The following is a 23,435-nucleotide window of genomic DNA, read 5'->3' on the forward strand; positions in this document are numbered from 1 at the left end:
CCCGTAGACCCAACAATCACCCAGCCGTGTGACATGCAAGCCACCCGATCCCCACTGCCCTGCAAAAACCAAAAAGAAAACAAAACAAAACAAAATAAAATAAAATAGTAATCATAGTAGGGGTGGCTGGGTGGCAGACAGAGCATTGGCCCTTGAGCCAGGAGCACCTGGGTCCAAATCCGGCCCCAGACACCCAAAGATCACCCTGCTATGTGGCCCCAGGCAGGCCACCCAGCCCCATTTGCCCAGCACCCTCCCCCAAATAATAATAAAAAATGTGCTTCAGTCTTTGTTCCAACACCAACAACTCTGTCATGGGTGGATCACATTCTTTATGGTAAGTCCATCACAAAAGTTACTTCCATATTTTTCCAACATTGCCATTGCTGATCGCAACTCCCTCCTTTCTTATTTCTCCACTACCACGTACTCTATTTTCTCTCTCCTTTCACTCTGACTCTGCTGTAGGGTGGCTGAGTGGCACAGCAGACAGATCCCTGGTCCTGGGGCCAAGAAGCCCTGAGCTCCCATACCACCCCTCAGGCCCAGAATCCACCTGGCCCCATGGTCCTGGACAGGCCTTCCAATCCCAGCCCCTTGCAAGAAGTAAAAAAGGAAATATGTTATATCTGACCACTCTCCCCCCATGGTCCATCCTCTCCTCCTTTATTCACATCCCCACCCCTTCCCCCTGCTCCCCCCCTCCTTCTTACTCCAGATGTCTCTACCCCATTAAGTATATATGCTGTTTCCTCTCCTAGCCACCTCTGATGAGAGCAAAGGTTCCTTCATTCCCCCTTGCCTCCCCCCTTCCATATCATGGCAATAGCTCATTGTAATAAAAAAATCTTATTATATGAAATATCTTGGCCTATTCCCCCTCTCCTTTTTCTTTCTCCCATTACATTTCCCTTTTTCTCTATTGACTCCATTTTTACACCATATTTTATCTTAGAATTCAGCTTTCTCCTGTGCTTCAACTATAAAAGCTCCCTCTACCTGCTCTATTAGCTGAGAAGGTCCATATGAGTATTATCAGTATCATTTTTCTATACAGGAATACATGCAGTTTATCATCATTAAGTCCCTCATATTTCCCCCCTCTCCTCCAATCTCCATGCTTCACCTGAGTCCTGTATCTGAAGATCAAACCTTCTGTTTAGCTCTGGCCATTCCAAAAGGAACATTTGAACTTCCCCTGGTTCATTGAAAGTCCATCTTTTTCCCTGGAAGAGGACATTCAGCCTTGCTGGGTAGTTCATTCTTGGCTGCATTCTAAGCTCTTTTGCCTTCTGGTTTATTGTATTCCAAGCCCTATGAGCTTCCAATGTAGTTGCTGCTAAGTCCTGTGTGATCCTGACTGCAGCTCCACAATATTTGAACTGTGTCCTCCTGGCTGCTTGTAATATTTTCTCTTTGACTTGGGAGTTCTGGTACTTGGCTATAATATTCCTAGGGTTTGGTTTTTTGGGATCTCTTTCTCGGGGGGATTGGTGGATTCTCTCCATTTCTATTTTGCCCTCTGCTTTTAGAATATCAGGGCAATTTTCCTGTAGTAATTCTTTGAAAATGATGTCAAGGCTCTTTTCCTGATCATGACTTTCAGGTATTCCAATAATTTTTAAATTATCTTTCCTAAATCTGTTTTCCATATGAGTTTTTTTTAATGAGATATTTCACATTTTCTTCTAATTTTTCATTTTTTTAGTTTTGAAGTATTGATTCCTGATTTCTGGTAAATTCATCAATCTCCCTGAATTCTATTCTTTGTCTGAAGGATTTGTTCGCCTCAGAGAGTTTTCTTATTTCTTTTTCCATCTGGCCAATTTTGCTTTTTAAGGCATTCTTCTCCTCAATAACTTTTTGAACTGTTTTATCCATTTGCAAAATATTTCTCAATGATGTTCCTCTTGTTTCTCTGTTTGCTCATTTTCCCAGCCTGGGCCTGGTTTTGGGGTGCTTCCTGAGCTTTTGGGATACTCCCACAAGGGTCTCAGTATGTGAGGCTCTGTCCTCCCTCCTGGTCTGTGAATGACCATAAGTGCCCCCCTCTGCCATGGGGCTGAGGTGGGGGGGGCGCTGTTCTATGGGGGGGCCTAGACTGGGATCAGGATCTGAATGTGGTCAGAGCCCCAGAGTCCTGTTCCAGAGGCAGAGGACAGAGCTCTGCAGTATCTCTCTCTTCACTCCCCTCCCTCAGCTCAATGGGCTCATGCCCTGGAGGCTCCTGCTTACTGCTCCACCTGCTTCTGTTTCCGGATCTGGGCTGCAGAAAGACCAAGCTGCTGGCTATGTGCCCTGAGGGCTGGGCTCCAAGTGCTCTCTGGCAGAGGTCCCCTGCTGTTCCCCCACTTTTTGATTGACTTGCAAATAATTGTTGCTTCCAGATGTTCACTGTGTTTAATGTGTTGTAACTGATTTCATTTGGAGGGACAAAAGGTCAAGGATGCTAAGGGAAATAATAGGATAGGACTATTAGATCTCAAATTATATTACAAAATTATAAACCAATATGCATAGTAGCATAGTTTTAGATAAACTCAAAGATGCCAACTATTGGGATAAAGATTTTCTAAGAAAATCTTCTGGAAAAAACTAGAAAGCATTCTAGCTGAAATAAGGTTTAGATAAACATCTCACACCATATATAACACTAATCTCCAAGAAGATAGAAGATGTAAGAATAAAAAACATCATAAATTAGAGGAGCAAGGAAAGAGATACCTTTCACAGGAAGGGATGGGGGAAAAGTTCTTTACTGAACAGGGTCAGAGAGGATGACAGGAGATAAAATTAATGTTGATGATGCAAAATTGAAGAATTTTTTGCACAACCAAAATTCAATTAAAATTAGAAAAGAGGGGCAGCTAGATGGCTCAGTGGATAGAGCACTAGTCCTGGAGTCAGGAGTACCTTAGTTCAAATCTGGTCTCAGACCCTTAATAATTACCTAGTTGTGTGGCCTTGGACAAGCCGCTTAACCCCATTGCCTTGCAAAAACCTAAAAAATAAAATAAAAATAAAATTAGAAAAGAAAGTTAACCAAAAACCATAACATGGTATTTCTATGATAAAGATCTAATATAAAAACATGTCTCTGTGATATATATGCATACATATAGTTCTCATTCCCCATCCAATAAATTGTCAAAGGATATAAACAGATTGTTCTCAAGAAAGAAATTCAAACTGTAAATAGCCATATTAAAATGCTCCAAATAACTTAAGAGAAATGCAAATTGAAACAATGTTGAAGTGCCTTTTTCCAATCCAATTGTTTATCAAAGATAACTAAAAAGGCAAATGATAACCGTGGTGGAATTCTGCATTGTCTGGATATTCTAAAAAGCAATTTATAGCTACATCCTTAAGGTTTCTAAACTTATATACCCTTGATCCAGTGATACTTCTATTTAAGCATATATCCCAGATATGTGGGAGAAAAGACCCATATGTACAAAAATATTAACATCTTTTTTGTTTCAATGAACTGGAAATTAAAAGGCTACCTATTGATGGGGGGGATGGCTAGTGAATTTTGGTGTATTCAGTTAGTCAAATATTAATCACCTACTATAAACCAGGTATTATGCTAAATATTGGGAATACAATAAAGCACAAAAGACTATCTGACTTCAAAATGCTGACAAATTGGGGAGAGAAGCAAACAAATATGTGCCTACAAGCTATATACAAAATCAATAGGAAATAAGTGTGAGAAGGCAATAGAATTAGTAGAGGTTGGTAAAAACTCTGTTAAAAAATGGAATTTTAGTTAGGACTTGAAAGAAGCCAGGCAAGTCTGGAAGCAAAGTTGGGAAGGGAGAACATTCCACACATCAGGGACAACCAAGAAAAATACCTACAACTGGGAGATGGAATGTCTTGTTCATGAAATGGCAAAGGAGACCATGAAAGAGTATGTTGCAGGGAATAAGATATAAGAAAACTGGAATGGTAGGAGGGGCTAGATTTTGAAGGCTTATTAGAATATTTTGTACTTGATCCTGGAGGTGATTGAGAGCCATTGGAATTTATTGATTGGGGGTGGAGGGTAGGATGACATGGTCAGACCTGTGCTTCAGAAAAATCACTTTGGCAACTGAAGGATGTATTGGAATTGAGAGAAAACTGAAGCAGGTAGATCCCATCAGGATTTAGCAATAGTCCAAGCTTGAGGTTATGAGATTGAGATTGGTGCCAGTGTTAGAGGAAAGAAGGTTCAATATTTGAGAGATGTTGCAATGATGACATCAACAGGTTTCGGGAGCAGAATAGATATGCGGAGGGGGTGAGAGATAGTGAGGAGTCAAGAATGATATCTAGGTTATAAACCCTCTACAATAAAAAGGAATTATCGGAGAGAATTTAAGGGGAAAGATAATAAATTCAGTTTTGAACATGTTGATTTTAAGATGTCTAAAAGACATCCAGTCTAGATGTGTAAAGCACAGATTGGAGGTTAGCAGAGAGGTTAAGGCAGGATAGGTAGATTTTTAAAAATCTTCAGCATAGAAATTATTCTTAAATCCATGAAAGCTGATGAAACCACCAAGTGAAATAATTTAGAAGGAGAAGAGAAGAGAGCCCAGAACTCTGTGGGGAAACTTACAAAGCTTGGAGAACATGATCTGGATAAGAATACAGCAAAGAAGATTGAGGAACAGTTTTTTAAATGCACAAGAGAAGAAAATCCAGAGAGAATCGTGGAGCAGAATAGCATTGAAACATTATATAGTTTTACAAACAAATTGTATAAAATAAATATTCACAGTTTCACATGTAATCATAAGCATGATTCTATATTGTACTAATAAGCATTGGATATAGAAAGAAAAGCAAAAACACAGTTTTTTACATTCTAGTGAGGAAAACAAGAAGCAGATGACTACATACAATGTAAATGAAAGGTAATCTCAGAGGGAAGAGAATGAGGAGGAAGGGAAACAACAGGGAAATTTCATCCTGCAGAATGGAGCTGAGATTTGAGCCATGTACTGAAGGAAACCAGGGAAGCTACAAGTCAGAAGCCTGAAAGACAACCAGTACAATTGCTCATAGGAGATGAAGTACTATGTGTAAAGAACAGCAAATGGACCAGTTTAGATGGTAAAGTATATAATAGTCAAGTGCAAGATTGAAAAGAAAGGAGTCAGAAAGACATTATATTTGATAGTAATGGCAATAAGAAATCATTGGAAGGTGTTTGTGTGTGTGTGTGTGTGTGTGTGTGTGTGTTAGGAAAATCATTTTGGAAGTTATTGCAATGGAGAAACAAGAAAAGGAAACTAATCTGGAAGTTACTGAAGTAGTCCAGAAGAGAGGTGATGAAGGACTATGTTAAGCTACTTATGGGGAAAAATGTATTGTACAAAATATGCTATGAAGATAAAAACCTACAAAATTTGGCAATATATTGGATAAATGGAGAGAATATAAGTGAGAGTCAAGGATGATATCAAAATTGCGAGCCCAGATGACTAGAAAGACAGTGGGAAGTGTCCCCACTAAACAAGATTTCCAAAGGATAATATTTGGAAGAAAATGTAAGTTTTATACTTGACATGTTGAGTCAAAGACATCCAGTTTACAGTATCCAAATTGGTGATACAGAATTAGAGCTAGATTAGAGGTTTAGAGATTAGCTAGATCTGGGATTTCTTGAACCCCTGAGAACTAACTATTAGATCACCAAGAGGGATAGTAATAGAACAGAGTCCAAGATAGTGCCTTTAGGAGTTTCCATTTAGGGTTTTGCTAGGCAAATGGGGTTAAGTGGCTTGCCCAAGGCCACACAGCTAGGTAATTATTAAATGTCTGAGACTGGATTTGAACCCAGGTACTCCTGACTCCAAGGCCAGTGCTTTATCCACTATTTTTATCCACTTTATCCACTACGTTATTTGTAATAAGCTGCATGAAAATTCAGCAAATGGAACTGAGAAGGGGTCAGACAGGTCACAAAAACCCAGAGAGGTGAGTGTCCAAGGGGAAACGGTGATGAACACCATTAAAGACTAAAAATTAAAGGATAAGAACCGAAAAACTATTAGATCTGACAATTAAGAGATCAGTGGTGACTTTTCTCTGTATATTGAAATGTTTATTTTATTGGTGTTTTACAAGTTCAGAATAAGAAAATAAAAATTTTCAAACCATCAAAGATCACTAACATAAGGGTCACGGTATCAACTCCCTATTATTCCCCCCCACACTACTTGCTACAGCAAAGGTCATTCTCTCGATAGAGATAATAGGCATGACTGCCATCTCACTATTTTTCATCATCCTACCCACAAAGGGAGTGGTTTAATACCTTCTTGTGTGCTTTTTTCCCTCAAGATTTTAAAGGGGTAAAAAAGTCTTTTTCCCCTATCTCCCATTTTTATATTACTTTGCTTTAGCTTTGCCTGGCAGTTTTGGCGCATCTTAACCCCATTCATAAAAAACCTTGATTTACTATTTATTGTCCTCCCCTACTTCCATTTATTTCCAGTTTTCCTAAATGTACCTGCCTTTTTTTTTACATTTTATAGTGACGGCTAACAACAACGCTTGTTGACTTGATTTATCAAACATATTACGGGCTGTAGAGGGAAACAGACGCTTCTAATCAAGATGGGAACTATGGATGGTGAACCTTGTGGAGCCCGATGTTGGCTCCGTCAAAAGAAGCCGCTATAATTTGTTAACCATATAACTGTTGAGATCAATGTATAACATGGAACCAATGTAAAGAGTAACAGAGGGGCGGCTAGGTGGTGTAGTGGATAAAGCACCGGCTTTGGAGTCAGGAGTACCTGGGTTCAAATCCGGTCTCAGCCTTGGGCAAGCCACTTAACTCCATTTGCCTAGCAAAACCATAAATAAACAAACACGCACAAACACATGCATACATGCATAAACACATGCACAATACATAAACACATAACACATACACAAACACACAAACACATACATAAACATAAACGTACAATGCATAAGCATGCACATAAACATACCACACATAAACGCACATAAACACATACATAAATGCATAAACACATACACAAACACATGCATAAACATACATAAACACATGCATGCATGCATTAAAAGAATCAATTCATTTTAAAAAAAGTAACAGAATGCCTTCTGTGCGGGGTGAGGGTAACAAGAATGGGGGGAAAGTTGTAAAACTCAAAATAAATAAGCAGAACCAGAAAAACACTGTACAGCCTAACAGCCACATGGGGTTGATGATCCACCTTGATGGACTCGCTCATTCCATCAGTGCAACAATCAGGGACAATTTGGGGCTGTTTGCGATGGAGAATACCATCTGTATCCAGAGAAACAACTGGGGAGTTTGAGCAAAGACCAAGGACTATTACCTTTAATTTAGGGGAAAAAAACTGCTACCTTATTATCTCTTAGGATAACAAGTCTCTTGTGTCTTCCTTAAGGATATGATCGCTCTCTCATCACATTCAATTTGGATCAATGGATACCATGGAAACAATGTAACGACTGACAAATTGCCTTCTGTGGGGGGAGGGAAGTAAGATTGGGGGAAAATTGTAAAACTGAAAATGAATAAACCCCCCCACAATATAACTGCTGCTAACGGCAGAAGCTGCCCGACGGAGCGGCGGGCCGTTGGGGAGGCTCCTGGAGGCCGCGGCCCCGCGCCGCTCTCGCTCCTGCCCCCCGAGGTGCCCACGCGCCGGCCGCCCCTCTCCGCCCGCCGGCAGGGCGGGGCGCGCCGCTTTCCTCGCCTCCTTAGAAAGGGCGCGCTGAGGCTGACAGGAAGGGGCCGGGGGGCGGCGAGGGCACGGCTCGGGACCGGAAGAGGACGCAAGGAGTTCCGGGTCAGGCGCGGCCGGGGCCAACATGGACCCTCGCGCACCCGCGAGGCTGGCGACGCTGTAGGGCAGCCGCCGCCCGGCCCGGCCCGGCCCGGCCCTGCCCCGCGCCGGGGGCCTCCCCGCGCCGCGGCGCTCCACCTCAGGGCCCGGCCTCCTCCCTCTCCGGCTCGGCGGGGCCCGGCCAAGCGGCCTCCGCCATGTCAGTGCTGGGCGAGTACGAGCGACACTGCGACTCCATCAACTCGGACTTCGGGAGCGAGTCCGGCGGCGGCGGCGGCGGCTCCCTGTCCAGCCCCGGCCCCGGCCCGGCCTCCCGCGCCGGCGGCGGCCTCCCGATGGAGCAGGAGGAGTTGCACTACATCCCCATCCGCGTCCTGGGCCGGGGCGCCTTCGGGGAGGCCACGCTGTACCGCCGCACCGAGGTAGAGCGGGGCCGGGCCCCCGCCCCGCCGGCCCGCCCTGCCAGCGGCCAAGCCCTTCCCTTCCTCTTACTAGAGCTTCCTTCCGCCTTGCCTTCCTCCTCCCCTGCTCCCTTGTCTTCTTCCCTTTTCCTTCCCGTATTTATCATCTCCCACTTAGAGATGTTGAAAGTGAGGCCTTGCGTCTCTGTGCCTCAGTTTCCTCATCTGCAGAATGAAGAAGCTCTCCCAGTTTGCCGCAAATCCTCTAAAGCTCGAAAAAAGAAATTTTTCCTATTTACCTAACTCATCCTTCCCCTTTTCCTCTTCCTTTTCCCTTTCCCTGTTTATCTCCATCCTATAGATATAGAATAGGAGGCTCTTAATCCCTCTCTTCCTTAGTTTCAGCACCTGTAAAATGAAAGAGCCCTGCTAGACTATCTCCAGTCCTTTGGCAACTCTAAAAAGAAAAAAAAATTCCCTAGCCTTTCCCCTTTCCCTTTTTTTCTTTTAACTCTTTCTTTCTCCCTGCCTTTTCTCTCCCCTTTCTTTACTCTTTTTCCTCTTTCCTTTCCCTAGTATCCTGTCTCAGATCTGCAGCATCATTATCTTTTGACTAGACATCAACATCAATTTAATATTTATTAAAGTCTCCTGCCATGCATGACTCCTGGGGTCATCTCCAGCTGGCTTTTGCATCACCTTTATTGGGAGACAAGCGGCATTAGTAACCTACCATTTTGGTAAAATTTGAACAAGGGCATTGTCATGAATCCTGTCCCATTAATTTTTCCTTCATTTCATACTATTCCAAGTCCATAAATAGCTTGCTTAATGACCAGACCTCTCATTATTCTTCCCAGTCTTATGCCTTTCTTTGGCAGTAATTCTGATACCCTCCTCCAAAAAAAAGATCTAGCAGTTTTGTTTTTAAATTCAGAAACATACACATCTGAGACTGTTCTTGAAGGTGATTGGGAAGTTCCAGCTACTTGTGGATTCTGGTCGGTTTCTCCAGCAGTTTATCCTAAGAAGCCCATACTTTCTTTTGGTGACTCAATGTCCTGAAGTCAGCTAGTTTGTACCCCTAAGCCAAATGTTACAGTTCCAGAGATGTCCAAATTCTGCACACTTAAACGTTAATTGATGACTTAAATGTACTGGAAACATATATTTTGTTCATCCTTATTTCTCTGTCTTGAACCTAAGCTTTAGCATGTATTTGTAGATTTTTAGAGCCAGACAGTTGACTCTTCGTTTAGTTCAATTTCTTCATTTGAGGATGAGAAACAGATCTTCAAAATAAAAGTAAAAAGGGGTGAGGCATAAGAAAAGTGTTAGATAAATGTTTAGAAAGGTCTTTTAACCTCTGCACTCTAACTTTTAGAAGTCCATAAATACCCTATATTCATAGAAACATTTTTCTAAGAGTATTGCAGAGATGCTTTGAAAAAAAATTTCAAATGTATTTTTTATTATAAGATATTGTTATTACTATTTTTAAATTTGCCTTCCCTGTAACCATGTTGGGAGGTGAAAGATAATTTCACCAAAGTCAGAGACCTGACCCAAGGCCAGTAGGACTTAGGTTCAAGTTCTGTCTCTGACACACTGGTTCCGTCTCTGACACACTGGTTCCATAACCTTGGGCACATTACTTCAACTCTTGATGCTTGTGTGCTGGCAGCTGACAAAACTTCCAAAGCCAGATTAAAATATCATTGGGAAATCTTTTAAAAATATGTGTTAATTTGTGGTTTTCTAATATCATTGTGCCACTGCAGTGGCCCATATCTTTTTTGCCTTTGATACCATTTCTCAAAGCAACTCTCATAGACCATAAGTGACAAGAGAAAATGCCATTCTGCATTGGTAGGAGTTTCTCATAGAGTAATTTCCCATGTGATTGGAATTATAGGTTCAGTTCTGATCTTTAACTCAGTTATATAGCACTTTAAGGCAGGGTTGTCAAATTCAAATATTAATAAACCCCTGTCAACCAAATATTGACTTAGAAAACCACAATTTTAACTCCTATGTCATATTGCATTTTTATTTTGTTAAACATTTTCCATTTATATTTTAATCTGTTTCAGGCCTGCTGCTGTTTGCAGCCTATGAGTTTGGCACCTCTCCTTTAAAGTTTGAAAAGCCTTCAGAATAGTCCCATAAGGCAGGTAATATTAGTACTATTATTCTCATCTTATAGATGTAGAAACTGAGGCTCTTCATTCCTCTGTTCCTCAGTTTCCTCATCTGTAAAATAAAGGTGCTCTACTTAGAGTCCTTTCTCAACTAAAAGTTTCTGGAAGAGATGCATTTTTAAGCTTACTTCAAGAGTTGAGCAATTTTAGGGCAGAGGAAATGGTAAGGGGAGTAGCAGAGAGCCAATTTTAGACCTGGGGAGTGGCAGGTGGATTTATATAGCTAGATTAGAGGCTTTGTGAAGTTTAGGAGAAAGAGTGATTTTGTACTTAATTACAAAATAAAGAGCTTGACTAAACCACTTGCTTAAATTTAATCTAATTTTCATTTTGTTAAGAAGTTGGAATTAGGGGTGGTTAGGTGGCACAATGGATAGAGAGCACCAGCCCTAGAGTCAGGAGTACTTGAGTTCAAATCCGGTCTCAGACACTTAATAATTACCTGGCTATGTGGCCTTGGGCAAGCTACTTAACCCCATTGCCTTGCAAAAAAACCTAAAAAAAAAAGTTGGAATTAAAATAGTTAATCCTCTCTTAACAAATAGTATATGTAAAGTGCCTTGCAGACTTTAAAGGACTATATAAAGGCTAATTATTATTATTATTACTCCCTGTTTCCCTTTACCTTTAATAGCACCATTATTCTCATTATTATTGCTCTGTTGGATCAGTACATTTTATCCTAGTCCATGTTTTCTACCACATTCTGGACCTAGATCTTGCATTTCATAAATCATCTGGTATATCAAAAGGTTTTTTGTTTAATATTTTCTTTACCCTAATCAGAGATTACTAATATGGATAATTATAGTCTCTGCCTAAAATCTGTTTTGTTTCTTTTAAAGGGAAAAAAAATTTTAAATAAGCAAGTATTTGTCCATCTGGCCTTTCTTGGCTTGTGGACTCAGATGTGGATTCCTTGACTCCAGGAAAGAGGAAAGCACCATTCTTATGTTACTATGTTGTAGGATGACTCATTGGTTGTGTGGAAGGAAGTTGATTTGACCCGATTGTCTGAGAAAGAGCGTCGTGATGCTTTGAATGAAATTGTTATTCTGGCTCTGCTACAACATGACAACATTATTGCCTACTACAATCACTTCATGGACAACAACACCTTGCTGATTGAACTAGAGTATTGTAATGGTAAGCAAGTAACACTTCCTCTAAGATGCTTTTATTGCACAAAAGAACTCTCATCTTTAATATGGAGTTTAAATGTTTTCAAGGGAACTAATCTGGTCCCCAGAATGTTTTGAAATGATACAATAGAATTAATGGGACTATTTTTTTCCAGGATTATGAATTTCTGCCATGCTGTCATAGCTTTGTCTCTGAAGCATAGTTCTTAGACAATTTTTAGCAACTTTGTTTCACCCCATTATACCAACCTCTACCATAACAAACCCCCCAAAACAGTTAAGTAAAATAACATTGAAGTACTTGTGATGGTGCCTATAACTTATTTCCCATCATTCAATGGAAAGGATGGAAATATGCTTTATAATTTAGTAACAGTCTTATCTCATTTTTAATCTAAGTTTTCTTGCCCATTTAGAGATGTTTTCATTTACATTCTTGTAGAAAGTTGCAGTAATTGTGTTAATTGTTATTTAGGTTCTATTTTTTGTACACTCTGCATCATTTCATATGAGTCTTCCCATATTTCAGTTCTTCATTTTAAATGACCCACTGCATTTATAGGCCACAATTTGTTGAATGGTTTCTCTGTCTGGACACTTTTTTTTGCTATTACAAAGTGCTGCTATGAATATTTTTGTGCAGATAAGACAACTCTTGCCACTTAGCTCCTTCTGGATATCCTAAAAGCATCTCAAACTTGCCATGTTCAACCTCACACCCCAACCTAATCCAATTTACTTTTCCTCTACAATTCCTCCTCTAAAATATTTCTCTTAAGAGCCCTTCTAGCCTCCCAACTTCATAACCCCAGAGTCTTCCTTTACAACATTTCTCTCATTTATCTCTTTCTCTCTACTCATAAAGCCATGACTTTAAATGTGGTAGCTTTGTGATAATGGATAAAATGCTGGAACTAGAGGAAACTCAGGAAAACCTGAGTTCAAATTCAGCCAAGACACTAGCTATGTGACTTGGTCACTTACCTCTTTCTGCCTTAGTTTCCTCACCTCTAAAATAGAGATAATTGGGGGGTGGCTAGGTGGTGCAGTGGATAGAGCACCAGCCCTGGAGTCAGGAGGACCTGAGTTCAAATCCAGCCTCAGACACTTAATAATTACCTAGCTGTGTGGCCTTGAGCAAGCCACTTAACCCCATTGCCTTGCAAAAAATAAATAAATAAAAAATAAAATAGAGATAATTAACAGTACCCTCCCAGGACTTTTTATTTTTTTTTTATTTAAGGGAATGGTGTTAAGTGACTTGCCCATGGTCACACAGCTAGGTAATTATTAAGGATCTGAGGCTGAATTTGAACTCATTCCCCAGACCCAGAATTCATTCCTCACCTTTCAGAATTAGCTTCCTTTAGTATTCAGCTCATATCCTACCTCCTTTGTTGGAGCTTTCTTGGATCTCCCCAGTTACTAGTGCTCTGTTTCATATATTTCATATTTCCTTATAGGATATTTATTTATATAGTACTTAAAAGTTTGTTTATCATTATTCTGGAGAAGAATGAAAACTTTTTCAGTGATAGGGACAGGATTTTGTGTGTGTGTGTCTTATTCTCAGAGCCCTACATATGGTGGTTACCTAATAAATTTTTACTAAATTGGAGTATAGAAACCACAAGTAAAATTGCTGGGTCAAAGCATATGATGAATTTTGTAACTTTTCTTGCATAATTCCAAATTGTTTTTCAAAATTGTTGAACCAGTTCACCAGTTCCACCAACAATGTATTCTGGTGCCTATTTTCTCATTACCCTTCAAAACTGAATTTTTCCATCTTTAACCATTTTTTCCCTCAAATTGGGGACTGTAAGATGATAACTCTGAGTTGGATTAATTTGAATTTTTCCTGATTACTGATTTTAAGTCTTAATCTTAGTTTTTTTTTTTAATATTTAGGCTTAGTTCTTAATCTCTTAGATTTGTGCCAGTTACCTATAACTTTTGAATGTAAGACTTTCATCAAAGATGTGATGGTGCCTATAAATTCTTGCCTATTTTATAGGGACCTCTAACAGCATTTATTTTTATTTGTATAAGTGTTTTTTATGTAGATATAATCAAAGAAATCTATTTTTTTTAATATCTGGTCATAAATTCATTATAACTAGTTAACCATAGATAGGAGATGACTAACCTATTCTCTTCTAACTTTATAATAGTGTGGCTTTTTTTATATTTAGTTCATTTATCCATTTTCATTTTTAAATTGTTTCATTTGTTACCATGGCCAAATAATTCATTTTGTGGTGATAAACATATGAGGGAACCATCATTTTGGAACACCTTGTTTTACTCAGGAGATTCAGGAATTAAATTATTTTCTCTTAGTCTTTAAATTCTTTGAATGCAAAGACCATTTCTTAACCTGAACTTTGTATCTCCCCAGTACCAAATAGAATATACAAAGTAGGTACTTGGTAAGTGTTGTTTTGTTTCTTTTTCTCCATTGGAGAAAGGTCTCAGGACATCTTTTCAGATCATTTCATTTCTTGTATATCTGGCTTATTCTTAATCCTAATCAGTCCTAGATCTGGAAAGTTAGTTTCTTTACCCATGGTTAGGATAAATGAAAGCAAAGGACAAAGTTAATGAAACTTCAACTTGTTAAATTTCAGGGACTGAAAGATACAAAATTTAGCTGTTTGAAACATGATTTAGAAAGGCAAGTAGAAAGTAAGGTAGTCGCTATAGGGAAATGTACAGGAGAGTGGTGATCAAAGTCACTTATTTAGTGAGAAGAAGATCTGGAGAATTTGAGGATGGATCCTACATACAGAAATATTTTTTACCTGGCAAGAAAAAAAACTGAAACTTAGTCTGATAAAGGAACATCAGAGGAAGTAAAATAGGTGGTATTAATCACATCAAAACCTAATCTAGATCATTTCCTAAGATCTTTCCCCCTTTAAATCTGTAAATCTGAGTTTTATTTGCTATATCCAGTATTTTCACTTAAGGATCATTTGTCCTCTGTCAGTTTTTCTAAAATTATCACTTTTGCTTTTTGGGCTGTTAATCTACTGAGTGTTGGAGGAAAGAACCCTTTTGGGTAATTATGTTCTGTCGAATCTTAGTACTTTATCCATTGGGATTTCATGAGAATTTTAATATTTTCCTCCTAAAATGTTAATATGAAATTATATACACGTATGTGTTTGTGGCAGATTTTTCCAGTGTGATAAAAGACTTAATTCATTCTATTTTAAACTAAAATACCTTTGACTTGCCCTAGGGGTATTCCTCAGTTTTTCCCCAAGAAGTATTTATGGGTTCTTTCTGAATGTTTTCAGACCCCAGGCTTCCCATAATTTGGTAAATACTGCCTGAGAGAAAATTTTGATAAGGTATTTGAGAAGTGAAAAGCGAAGAGATGTTCTTTCCTCTGAAAAAAGCTTCAAAAGCTCTGCTTTTCTAATGTGGGTGAACAAAACAGCAAAAGATAAAGGAGCTAAACATCAATCTATTAGTTAAGCAGAGCTTTTCTCTAAATGTTCTTTTCTCCATTGTTTAATTTTAGGAGGAAACCTATATGATAAAATCCTGCGTCAGAAGGACAAATTATTTGAGGAAGAGGTATTTCAGATTAATGTGGAAAGGGGCTAGAATTGTTCTTTAATAATTCTAACTTTTGGGGTTCTCTGCTCATGTTTGCTCTCTCATTTGTTGCTCTCAGTCTGCTGTCAAAGCCTTTCTAGGTTTGGAACATTCAAGAGACTAAATGAGTATAGTCTCTCATGAAGATGATGGCTGTCTATAGCTGCTTTTAAATTTTTCTTCCCTGTAAATGGTGCTTTATGAACTCTCTCAGGCTGCATTTCTGCTTACTGATTGCTTTGTTATCTGTATCTTTCCTTAGAAACCTGTTTAGGTTTCTTGCCAGCATGTATCATTCTAAAAGTTCACAAAACTCTGTGTCACTAGTGTACTGTGTATTTGCATTAAAGTAATTTATGATAATGATCTGCTTCTACCTTCCACATCTGCTGTTCTATAATGTACTACTACTCAACCTACAAGAAGGATATTTACTTTGCTTTGAAATCCAGCTTTGGCTGCAGCTTCTTTTGTGTTTTCTTTTCAGTGAATATATTTGTTTCTGTACAGTATAATTTCTTCTGTCTTCTGTAGATGGTGGTCTGGTACCTATTTCAGATTGTATCAGCAGTGAGCTGCATCCACAGAGCTGGGATACTCCATAGGTAATGAATGAAGAAAAGTTCAATGAAAAAGGAACCTATGGCTGTGGGAGGGTGAAATAGTACTTACATAAGCATTTTTTTGTTTTCTTGGTTTAGTAGTAACGTTTTTCTCTGTAGAATAAAATTTAGAGAGTGTGGCTAGGTGGTGCAGTGGATAGAGCACCGACTCTGGAATCAGGAGTACCTGAGTTCAAATCCAGCCTCAGACACTTAATAGTTACCTAGCTGTGTGGCCTTGGACAAGCCACTTAACCCCATTTACCTTGCAAAAAAAAAAGAATAAAATTTAGAGATGGAAAGAATGACTAACATTGAGTGTCATCCTTAGTTACTGAATTAAACCATGTTTGTGCTATAGACACATCTTCCTAATAAGTTAAACACTAATTAAGACTATTAGTGTTCATTTGGTAGTGAAAGTCTAAATTTTAGAATTCAGTAAATTCATAAACATGTCCCATTTTGCACAGGAAGTTGTGTCAGGTTAATTAAAATGCAAAGTGGGTTATGCTTTCTGAACCACTCAGACAATTAGAAAGCACTATTATTTTGTGCTTACATTATTTTTGTTTAATTTAAATAAAATATTCTTATTTTTACTGTTAGAACAATTTATATTGTTCTAATCAAGGAATAAGACCATTCTGAGACCATGTCTAGACTTTTATTGAGTAAATTATCAACCAATGAAGATTAATTTTAATTGTCTTCCTTTCGATACTTTTTGAGAGGTGGCTGTTATATGCTACTTTTTTGCTCAAAGTATTTGGCTTTATTACTTTGAATTGTATGCATCCTTCAGGAAGGGAAGCCAAAGAATGAACTAGAGAGAGAGTTTACTTTAAGCTGATCATATAGAAAATATATTTAGAAATGTAAACCATAAAAGCAATGATGGTCACTTGCTTGGCCACATTAATTGCTGTGATTTAGAGTTTCTTTCCTTGAAAGACCTTGAATCCTCTTGATCTGAAGGAGCTCTTTGCCACAAAAGTTGTGCTTGACAAAGGTAGCTTAGTCTATATAGGGATCAGAATGATCTAGAACTTGATTTTAATCATCATTCTCTCCCATCCTCCTTCTAAGAGTTCATTGGTATGGGGGACATTCCTATTCTTTGGAAAGTTTTAAATATTCAAATTATTTGTTCTTCTTTTGAATGTTAAAATAGTGTGTTAGGTTGATCATCATTGCATGAAACTTTGATTAGGGTCTCATAAGAGGATCTAGGTAGTAATATGATAGTGCTTGTGCTGTATTAATAGTGTTCCTAGAATGGTTACTTTGAACCCTAATGAAAAGAAGATAAAAAAGAAACTAATACAAGGATTTAATATGTACTGTCTCTTTTTCAGAGATATAAAAACTTTAAACATTTTTCTAACTAAAGCAAACCTAATAAAACTTGGAGATTATGGGCTGGCAAAGAAACTTAATTCTGAGTACTCCATGGCTGAAACTGTAAGTATATTTTGCCATTGTCTTAAGTTAGTAGTTATTTTTTCTCCCATCTTTCTACTGTAGCATATAGAAATTTTGCATCCTCTGTCTGTACCATCTAGTTTATACAATCCTAGACCTAGAATTGGAAAAGACTTTAAGGCCATTGGGACAGCCCCTTGTTTTACAAATTTGAAAACAAAAACCTCCAAAGGTTAAGTGACTTACCCAACATCATAAAATTAGTGTGTTCCTCTGGAGCCAGTGCAGTGCTTTCTCCACAGCAGTACATGTGTCTCACAGTTCTCTGGCCAGTATTTAGTAATACTAAATCATCCAGAGGTAAGTTTTCTGAAGTTTTTTTTTCTTGTACTTTTGGTACCTTTTTTTATGTTTCTACTCTCAGGAGTCTTTGTCAAAACACAGTCCTATTTTTACATTTTCCCTGAGCATCATCTAGTTATCATTGTTGTTCAGTTATTTCAGGCATGTCAGACACCTCATGACCCCATATGGAGTTTTCTTGGCAGAAATACTGGAGTGATTTTCTGTTTCTTTCTCTGGCTCATTTTACATATGCTTGACACTTGTTAAGGCAAATGGGGTTAAATGATTTGTCTTAGTTCACAGTGTCTGAGGACAGATTTGAACTTGGGTCTTCTTGACTCCAGGCTGAGTTCTCTTTCCACTTTGCTACCCTTCATCTAGTTATAGACTTCTCTAAACTTTCAAAAAGTTTTGTTTTTTAAAAAAAAACTACGCCCCCTTCTTCCCAGAATCTTTGGCAGTTTTCACTGTGTGGATCAAGATGTTCAGTATCTCTCAGTGTCTTTATGTCGAAGTTCCCAGCTCAAAGATAGACTGTAGGTAACAAAGGAAAACCAATATTTAGAAAATAGTCTATTTAGAAGTGGCTCCCTATTACCTTGATCTCAAAGGAGATGACTTTTTAAAAAAGTAAAACAGAGTAGTGATTCCTATCCTTTATAAACTGTTTGGAATACTCACCCTTATAGGAGTTATAAACTATTGGTCATTTCATTTTATAGTTGTTCAGTTGTTTCAGTTGTTTCTGGCTCTTCATGACCTCATTTGGGATTTTCTTGGCAAAGATATTGGAGTAGTTTGGCATTTCCTTCTCTGGCTCCTTTTACAGATTAGGAAACTGAGGCATACAGGGTTACACAACTACTAAGTGTCTGAGGCTGAGTTTGAACTCAGGTCTTCCTGACTCCAGGTTTGGTGCTCTATCCCCACTGTGCCACCTAACTGCATGGTCGTTTTACAGTACTGCTTTAAAAAAATTTTTTTTTAACTTCAGTAAATTGAAATATTATTTTTAAACAATTTCTAGACATCCCCAGAAATAATTGGAAACATCTGAGGATTGAACTAAGTTTGCAAATCACCACCTCAGACTGTTTTGGATGGTGACAACCAGCCAGTGAACTTCCAGGGAGAAAGTCAAGACCATTTTTGAAGCTTAAATTTACAGTTGCTTTTATTTGGTCAGTTATAATTCAAGGAAAAAAATTTCATCTGCTTTGCTGCTTTTATTCGAACTTTCCCTTCATCTCTATCCATTAAAGTGTTACCCATCTTTCAAGGCCTTACTCAAGAGTTGTCTCTTCTTTGAAATTTTCCCTGATTTTTCTAGTTCCAAAAAGTTGGAAGTTCTCTTTCCTTTGCCTTTACCTAGAACTTTGTATATCTCTCATGTGCACTTACCACATTTCTATTTTGTGTTATAGTTATTTGTGTTCCATATCACCTCTACTATGTTGTATGCTCCATGAGAGCAGGAACCATATCTTTGTATCTCTTCCATCATCGAACAGTGCTGTACTCATAGTAGGTACTTGTTTGTTGAGTTAAACTGAATAACCGAACAAAACTAGTGACTCTCAAACTAAGTAAAACCAAGTGTATGTTGGAGCATTTGTAATCATTTCTTTTAGGATATGAAGGACCTACATATTGGTGGACCTAGAACATGTTTCCACAACCTTTCTAGTACTTGGAAATACTTGTCAAAATGGGATCAAATGCAGGAAGCTGTATTATTGAAGTAGATCTAAAATTGGGACATGATAAAAGCTGCCTTGGGAGCAGTTCATTTTAATTGAAACAATTATTAACTCCATCAAATCACCCCCTACTTTCAGCATTTTTCCCCCTTCAGTGAACTTTTGGCTAGTATATTTGTGCCTATGGAGTTTTAAATGTAGCTTATATGTTTACGGGCTTCTGCATAAAGGAAATGAACTCGAGCATTTGGGCCTCTCATGGTTTCACTGCTTTTTCTATGTAGGTGTTTCTTATAGAAATAGGCATTCAGTAAGTTTGAACTGTAGAAACTGATAATATTTCTCCAGCTGAGCCATACATATGTCATATAATAGAATTCTATTTATGATATTTTGTTTAAGGTCTCTAAAATCATCTAATAAATTAAGTTTAACATTGAGCTGTTAGCAAAAGCAGCCTTAGGAAACTGAACTAATTAGAAGGCAATTTTTTTCTCTTTTTATTGTTCAGCTTGTGGGAACCCCATATTACATGTCTCCAGAACTCTGCCAGGGGGTGAAGTACAACTTCAAGTCTGATATTTGGGCAGTAGGCTGTGTTATTTTTGAGCTGCTCACCCTAAAGAGGACCTTTGATGCAACAGTAAGTTGATATGTTTTCACAGTATAAAGGTGGTAAAAGATGGTTTACAGGGGAAAACTTCATTTGTCTATGAGATTCTAATTTTGTTAAATTTGTTCATTTTTAGAGAATGGTATTACAATGATAGCTCAGTTTTGTGTGTTTATTTATAGTTAACGAAGACTTTACCTCATAACAACCCTGTGAGATAGGTAATACAATATAAATTGTATCATCATTTTATAAATTATCACATCAACAAACAGGTATAAACTATAAAAATTAATTGAAGATGATGTAGGATGTTCCAGTTCAATTGCTTTCTTTTGTTTTTAAATCACATTCATTTCTAATTACACCCATTCCTCCTTCCCTACTAGGGGAAGTTAGGTGGTTTAGTGGATAGAGCTCCAAGTCTGGAGTCTGGAAGACCTGACCTGAGTTCAAATGCAGCTTCAGACACTTAATAATTACCTAGCTATGTGACCTTGGGCAAATCACTTAACCCCATTACCTCAAATAAATAAAATTTTAAAAAGCAAACAGGTCACTTCTGACAGCATATGAGTCATTCCATGTCTGTAGTCTCCCCCTACTCTATATCCCAATCTCTCTAGTAAAGAGAGAAAGGTATATTTCTTACCTTTTTTCTAACCAAGCTTGGTTATTATAACATTCAATTTTTATTGTTTATTTACATTGTTGTATTCATTGTGTGTTGTTTTCCTCATTCTTTTTACATCACTATACATTAGTTCATTTAAGTTCTCCCCAGGCTTCTCTGCATTTTTCATATTCATTCTTTCTTATAGAACAGTAATATACAATTTTCACATACTTATTTAGACATTCTCTACTTGATTAGTACCACTTTTTTTCTTAACACAAAAAATGTTATTAATATTTTAGTACCTATGAGTCCTGTTTTTTTTACCTCCTTTGAGCATATGTCTGACAGTAGGATCTCTGGGTCAAAGCGTATGAACATTTTAGTCAATCTTTCTCTTCCTCCCTTATTTTTTTTTTTGCAAGGCAAATGGGGTTAAGTGGCTTGCCCAAGGCCACACAGCTAGGTAATTATTATGTGTCTGAGGCCGGATTTGAACTCAGGGACTCCTGACTCCAGGGCCAGTGCTCTATCCATTGTGCCACCTAGTCGCCCCCTCTTTTTTTTTAAACAGAATTTTACATTGTTTAACAGATTGGTTGGACCAAGCTCTACCAACAATATGTGTGCCTGTCTTTCTACTGGCCCTCCAACATTGACTTTTTTTGCCAGTCTAATGTGAGATTAAATCTTAAAATTGTTTTAATTTTCATTTCATTTATTATTAATGATTTGGAGGAGTTTTTAATGGTTTGTGATTTTTTTTTGAGAATTGTTTATTTAGATCTTTTAACCATGTATATTGAATCAATTATATTATAAACTCAGAAATACTGTGTCTCAAAAACTCTTTAAGGTTTCCACTATAAAAGCCACATCAAACATGAACTTGAATGGTATTACTAGTATGGTCAATGAATCATTTATCATTATAAGTTTTTATTTTTCTCTGACTTGTTCTCTATGGAAAATATTGTGCCCTGATAATTAATCTAAGGAACTTGTAAACCTGGGTTTTAGATCTCCCTGGGTACTGGGCAAATCATTTAGTTCTTCACTATGTATTTTAAATGAAAACTTTAACAACCACAGAGAATCTAAAAAATTCAAATCGTTTTCATTATTTAAGAAAAGGAGAAAACAATTTTCTGTCTCCAGTGTTCACGATAAGTTTTCATTCTTGATAGTCTCTTGATAATCATAGTGCCCTGAAATCCAATTCTTACTATCATAGTTTTTGCTTTCTCTTAGGCAAAACCAGCTCAGCATTAGCATTTTTTATTTTATTTTCTCTTTAGTAATTCATTATCTCCCTTATTCAACATCTTGTATCTCGAGTCTTGTTATTTATCTACTCAGATTAATTTCCATATATATGACAATAATGTGCAGTCATTTCCAGGGCAAAGGAGCTCCTGGAGGCAGAGAAACATGGTTGTTTGCATTTTCTTTTCATTAGGTTCTGATTATGGTAAACCCTGAGTTATGCTTTCTATACCTCACATCCAAAATTTTTGATTTGGCTTTTCTTGTTTGCTTTGTCATGATTTTCTTCTCATTTTTGTGTCTTCTCATTTATGTGATCAGCTTCACTATTGTGATTTTTGAGGGCCAGAGTTAAGGGTTTTGTTCCTCATGTTGGTCAGGTAGCAACATTCAATATAATAATCAAAGCATTCCTCTCTGCCTGACTAAGTACCTTATTCTAGTAACTCATAAGGGGTATTGATTAAGAAAATAGATCTGCATAAAGTCATCACTACTTATTTTAAAAAATTGACCCAAATAAAAAAAACCTAATCTACAGAGCATCATTCTTTTGTATAGAAGATGACACATTCATCATTGATTCCTAGAATCCTCTTAATCTGTGTGTGAAGATTGTGCAAGGGATCCGTGCCATGGAAGTAGACTCCAGCCACTATTCTTTAGAGTTGATCCAGATGGTTCATTCATGCCTTGATCAGGTGAGCATGACATGATTTCAGTTTGTCATTTTCTGTTTTATCCCCATAAACTGAGGCTAAGAGCGACCAAGAGAGTGATGTGTGTGTGTGTGTGTGTGTGTGTGTATGTGTGTGTGTGTCAGTGTGAATGTGTATATGTGTGTGATGTACACACCCATGTATGTGTGCACGTATACATAGATACATATATGTTAGATTTGTATATGTACTATATATCTATGTGTGATCTATGTGTGTGCATATATATATACATATATATGTGCGTGTATATGCACAAAAGCACATTTTCTACTGAACCCAGTATGTTCATTCCTCTATTCAGAAGAAATTACCATTTATGTACTGTGTTCTTCCACACCAAAAAAATTTAGTCATTGTCTCACTGAGGGGATCAATTTAAATATACTTTTTATTACTTATCTGCCGCTCAGGAGTACAAGATACTGTACTTAAAAAATATACATTGATCAAACTACCTTCTAATACTATCAATTTATTTGCTGTAGGTATTATTAACAAAGGCAAGTAAACAAAATACTACCATTGATATACAAAGATAGCTGTTGAGAAGTTGAGCCTGGCCTGTTGGTTTGAAAAGATTGATATGATGATATGTTTAACAAATGACCTTTGACTAATATTGAGTCCTTCCTAAGTGTAAGGAAAGTGCTCAACCTAGCATTTCCTTGAAAACGAACCCTTTCTTCATTTTTCTCCCCCCCCCCCCCCTTAGGATCCTGAAAAGAGACCCACTGCTGATGAACTTTTGGATTGTCCACTTCTCAGTAAGCGCAGGAGGTAAATATGCAAACAGTTCATTCTGTTGCCTTTTTTTTTTTTTATCTATTATTGACTGGTAGACCCTTAGAGAAACCTAAGCAAGCTACTTTAATGTTTGTGCTTAGTTTAAGATTTGTGTGTATACACATCCTCTGATTTATGCCTGAGGATCTCTTATGTCTAGAGT

At 37.7% G+C, this 23,435-nt stretch overlaps 1 protein-coding gene and 1 long non-coding RNA gene across 3 annotated transcripts in view; one reads left to right on the top strand and one right to left on the bottom strand.

Moving 5' to 3' along the window:
- Positions 1-737: 737 nt before the first annotated feature.
- Positions 738-7,719, bottom strand: LOC141522333 (uncharacterized). Its single transcript, XR_012478197.1, has 3 exons — positions 7,374-7,719; positions 2,951-3,001; positions 738-2,449 (listed from the first exon to the last, which is right to left on the bottom strand). It is a non-coding gene; the product is annotated as an uncharacterized LOC141522333 (long non-coding RNA).
- A 309-nt stretch (positions 7,720-8,028) lies between these two features.
- The window catches only part of NEK9 (NIMA related kinase 9), a 39,428-nt gene continuing 24,021 nt past the window's right edge, over positions 8,029-23,435 (top strand). Inside the window, exons 1-8 of one of the 2 annotated variants that reach the window (XM_074235696.1) lie at positions 8,029-8,269; positions 11,418-11,595; positions 15,124-15,179; positions 15,735-15,805; positions 17,161-17,266; positions 19,784-19,915; positions 22,358-22,468; positions 23,202-23,266. In XM_074235696.1, the coding sequence (XP_074091797.1) occupies positions 8,045-8,269; positions 11,418-11,595; positions 15,124-15,179; positions 15,735-15,805; positions 17,161-17,266; positions 19,784-19,915; positions 22,358-22,468; positions 23,202-23,266 (944 nt within the window). In that variant the 5' untranslated portion in view covers positions 8,029-8,044. Of the gene's footprint in view, positions 8,270-11,417; positions 11,596-15,123; positions 15,180-15,734; positions 15,806-17,160; positions 17,267-17,299; positions 19,097-19,783; positions 19,916-22,357; positions 22,469-23,201; positions 23,267-23,435 lie in introns of those variants that run through there. The other variant, XM_074235697.1, reaches the window with a different exon arrangement.

Source organism: Macrotis lagotis, chromosome 4 (assembly GCF_037893015.1).
Source record: "Macrotis lagotis isolate mMagLag1 chromosome 4, bilby.v1.9.chrom.fasta, whole genome shotgun sequence".
Lineage (NCBI taxonomy): Eukaryota > Metazoa > Chordata > Mammalia > Peramelemorphia > Peramelidae > Macrotis > Macrotis lagotis.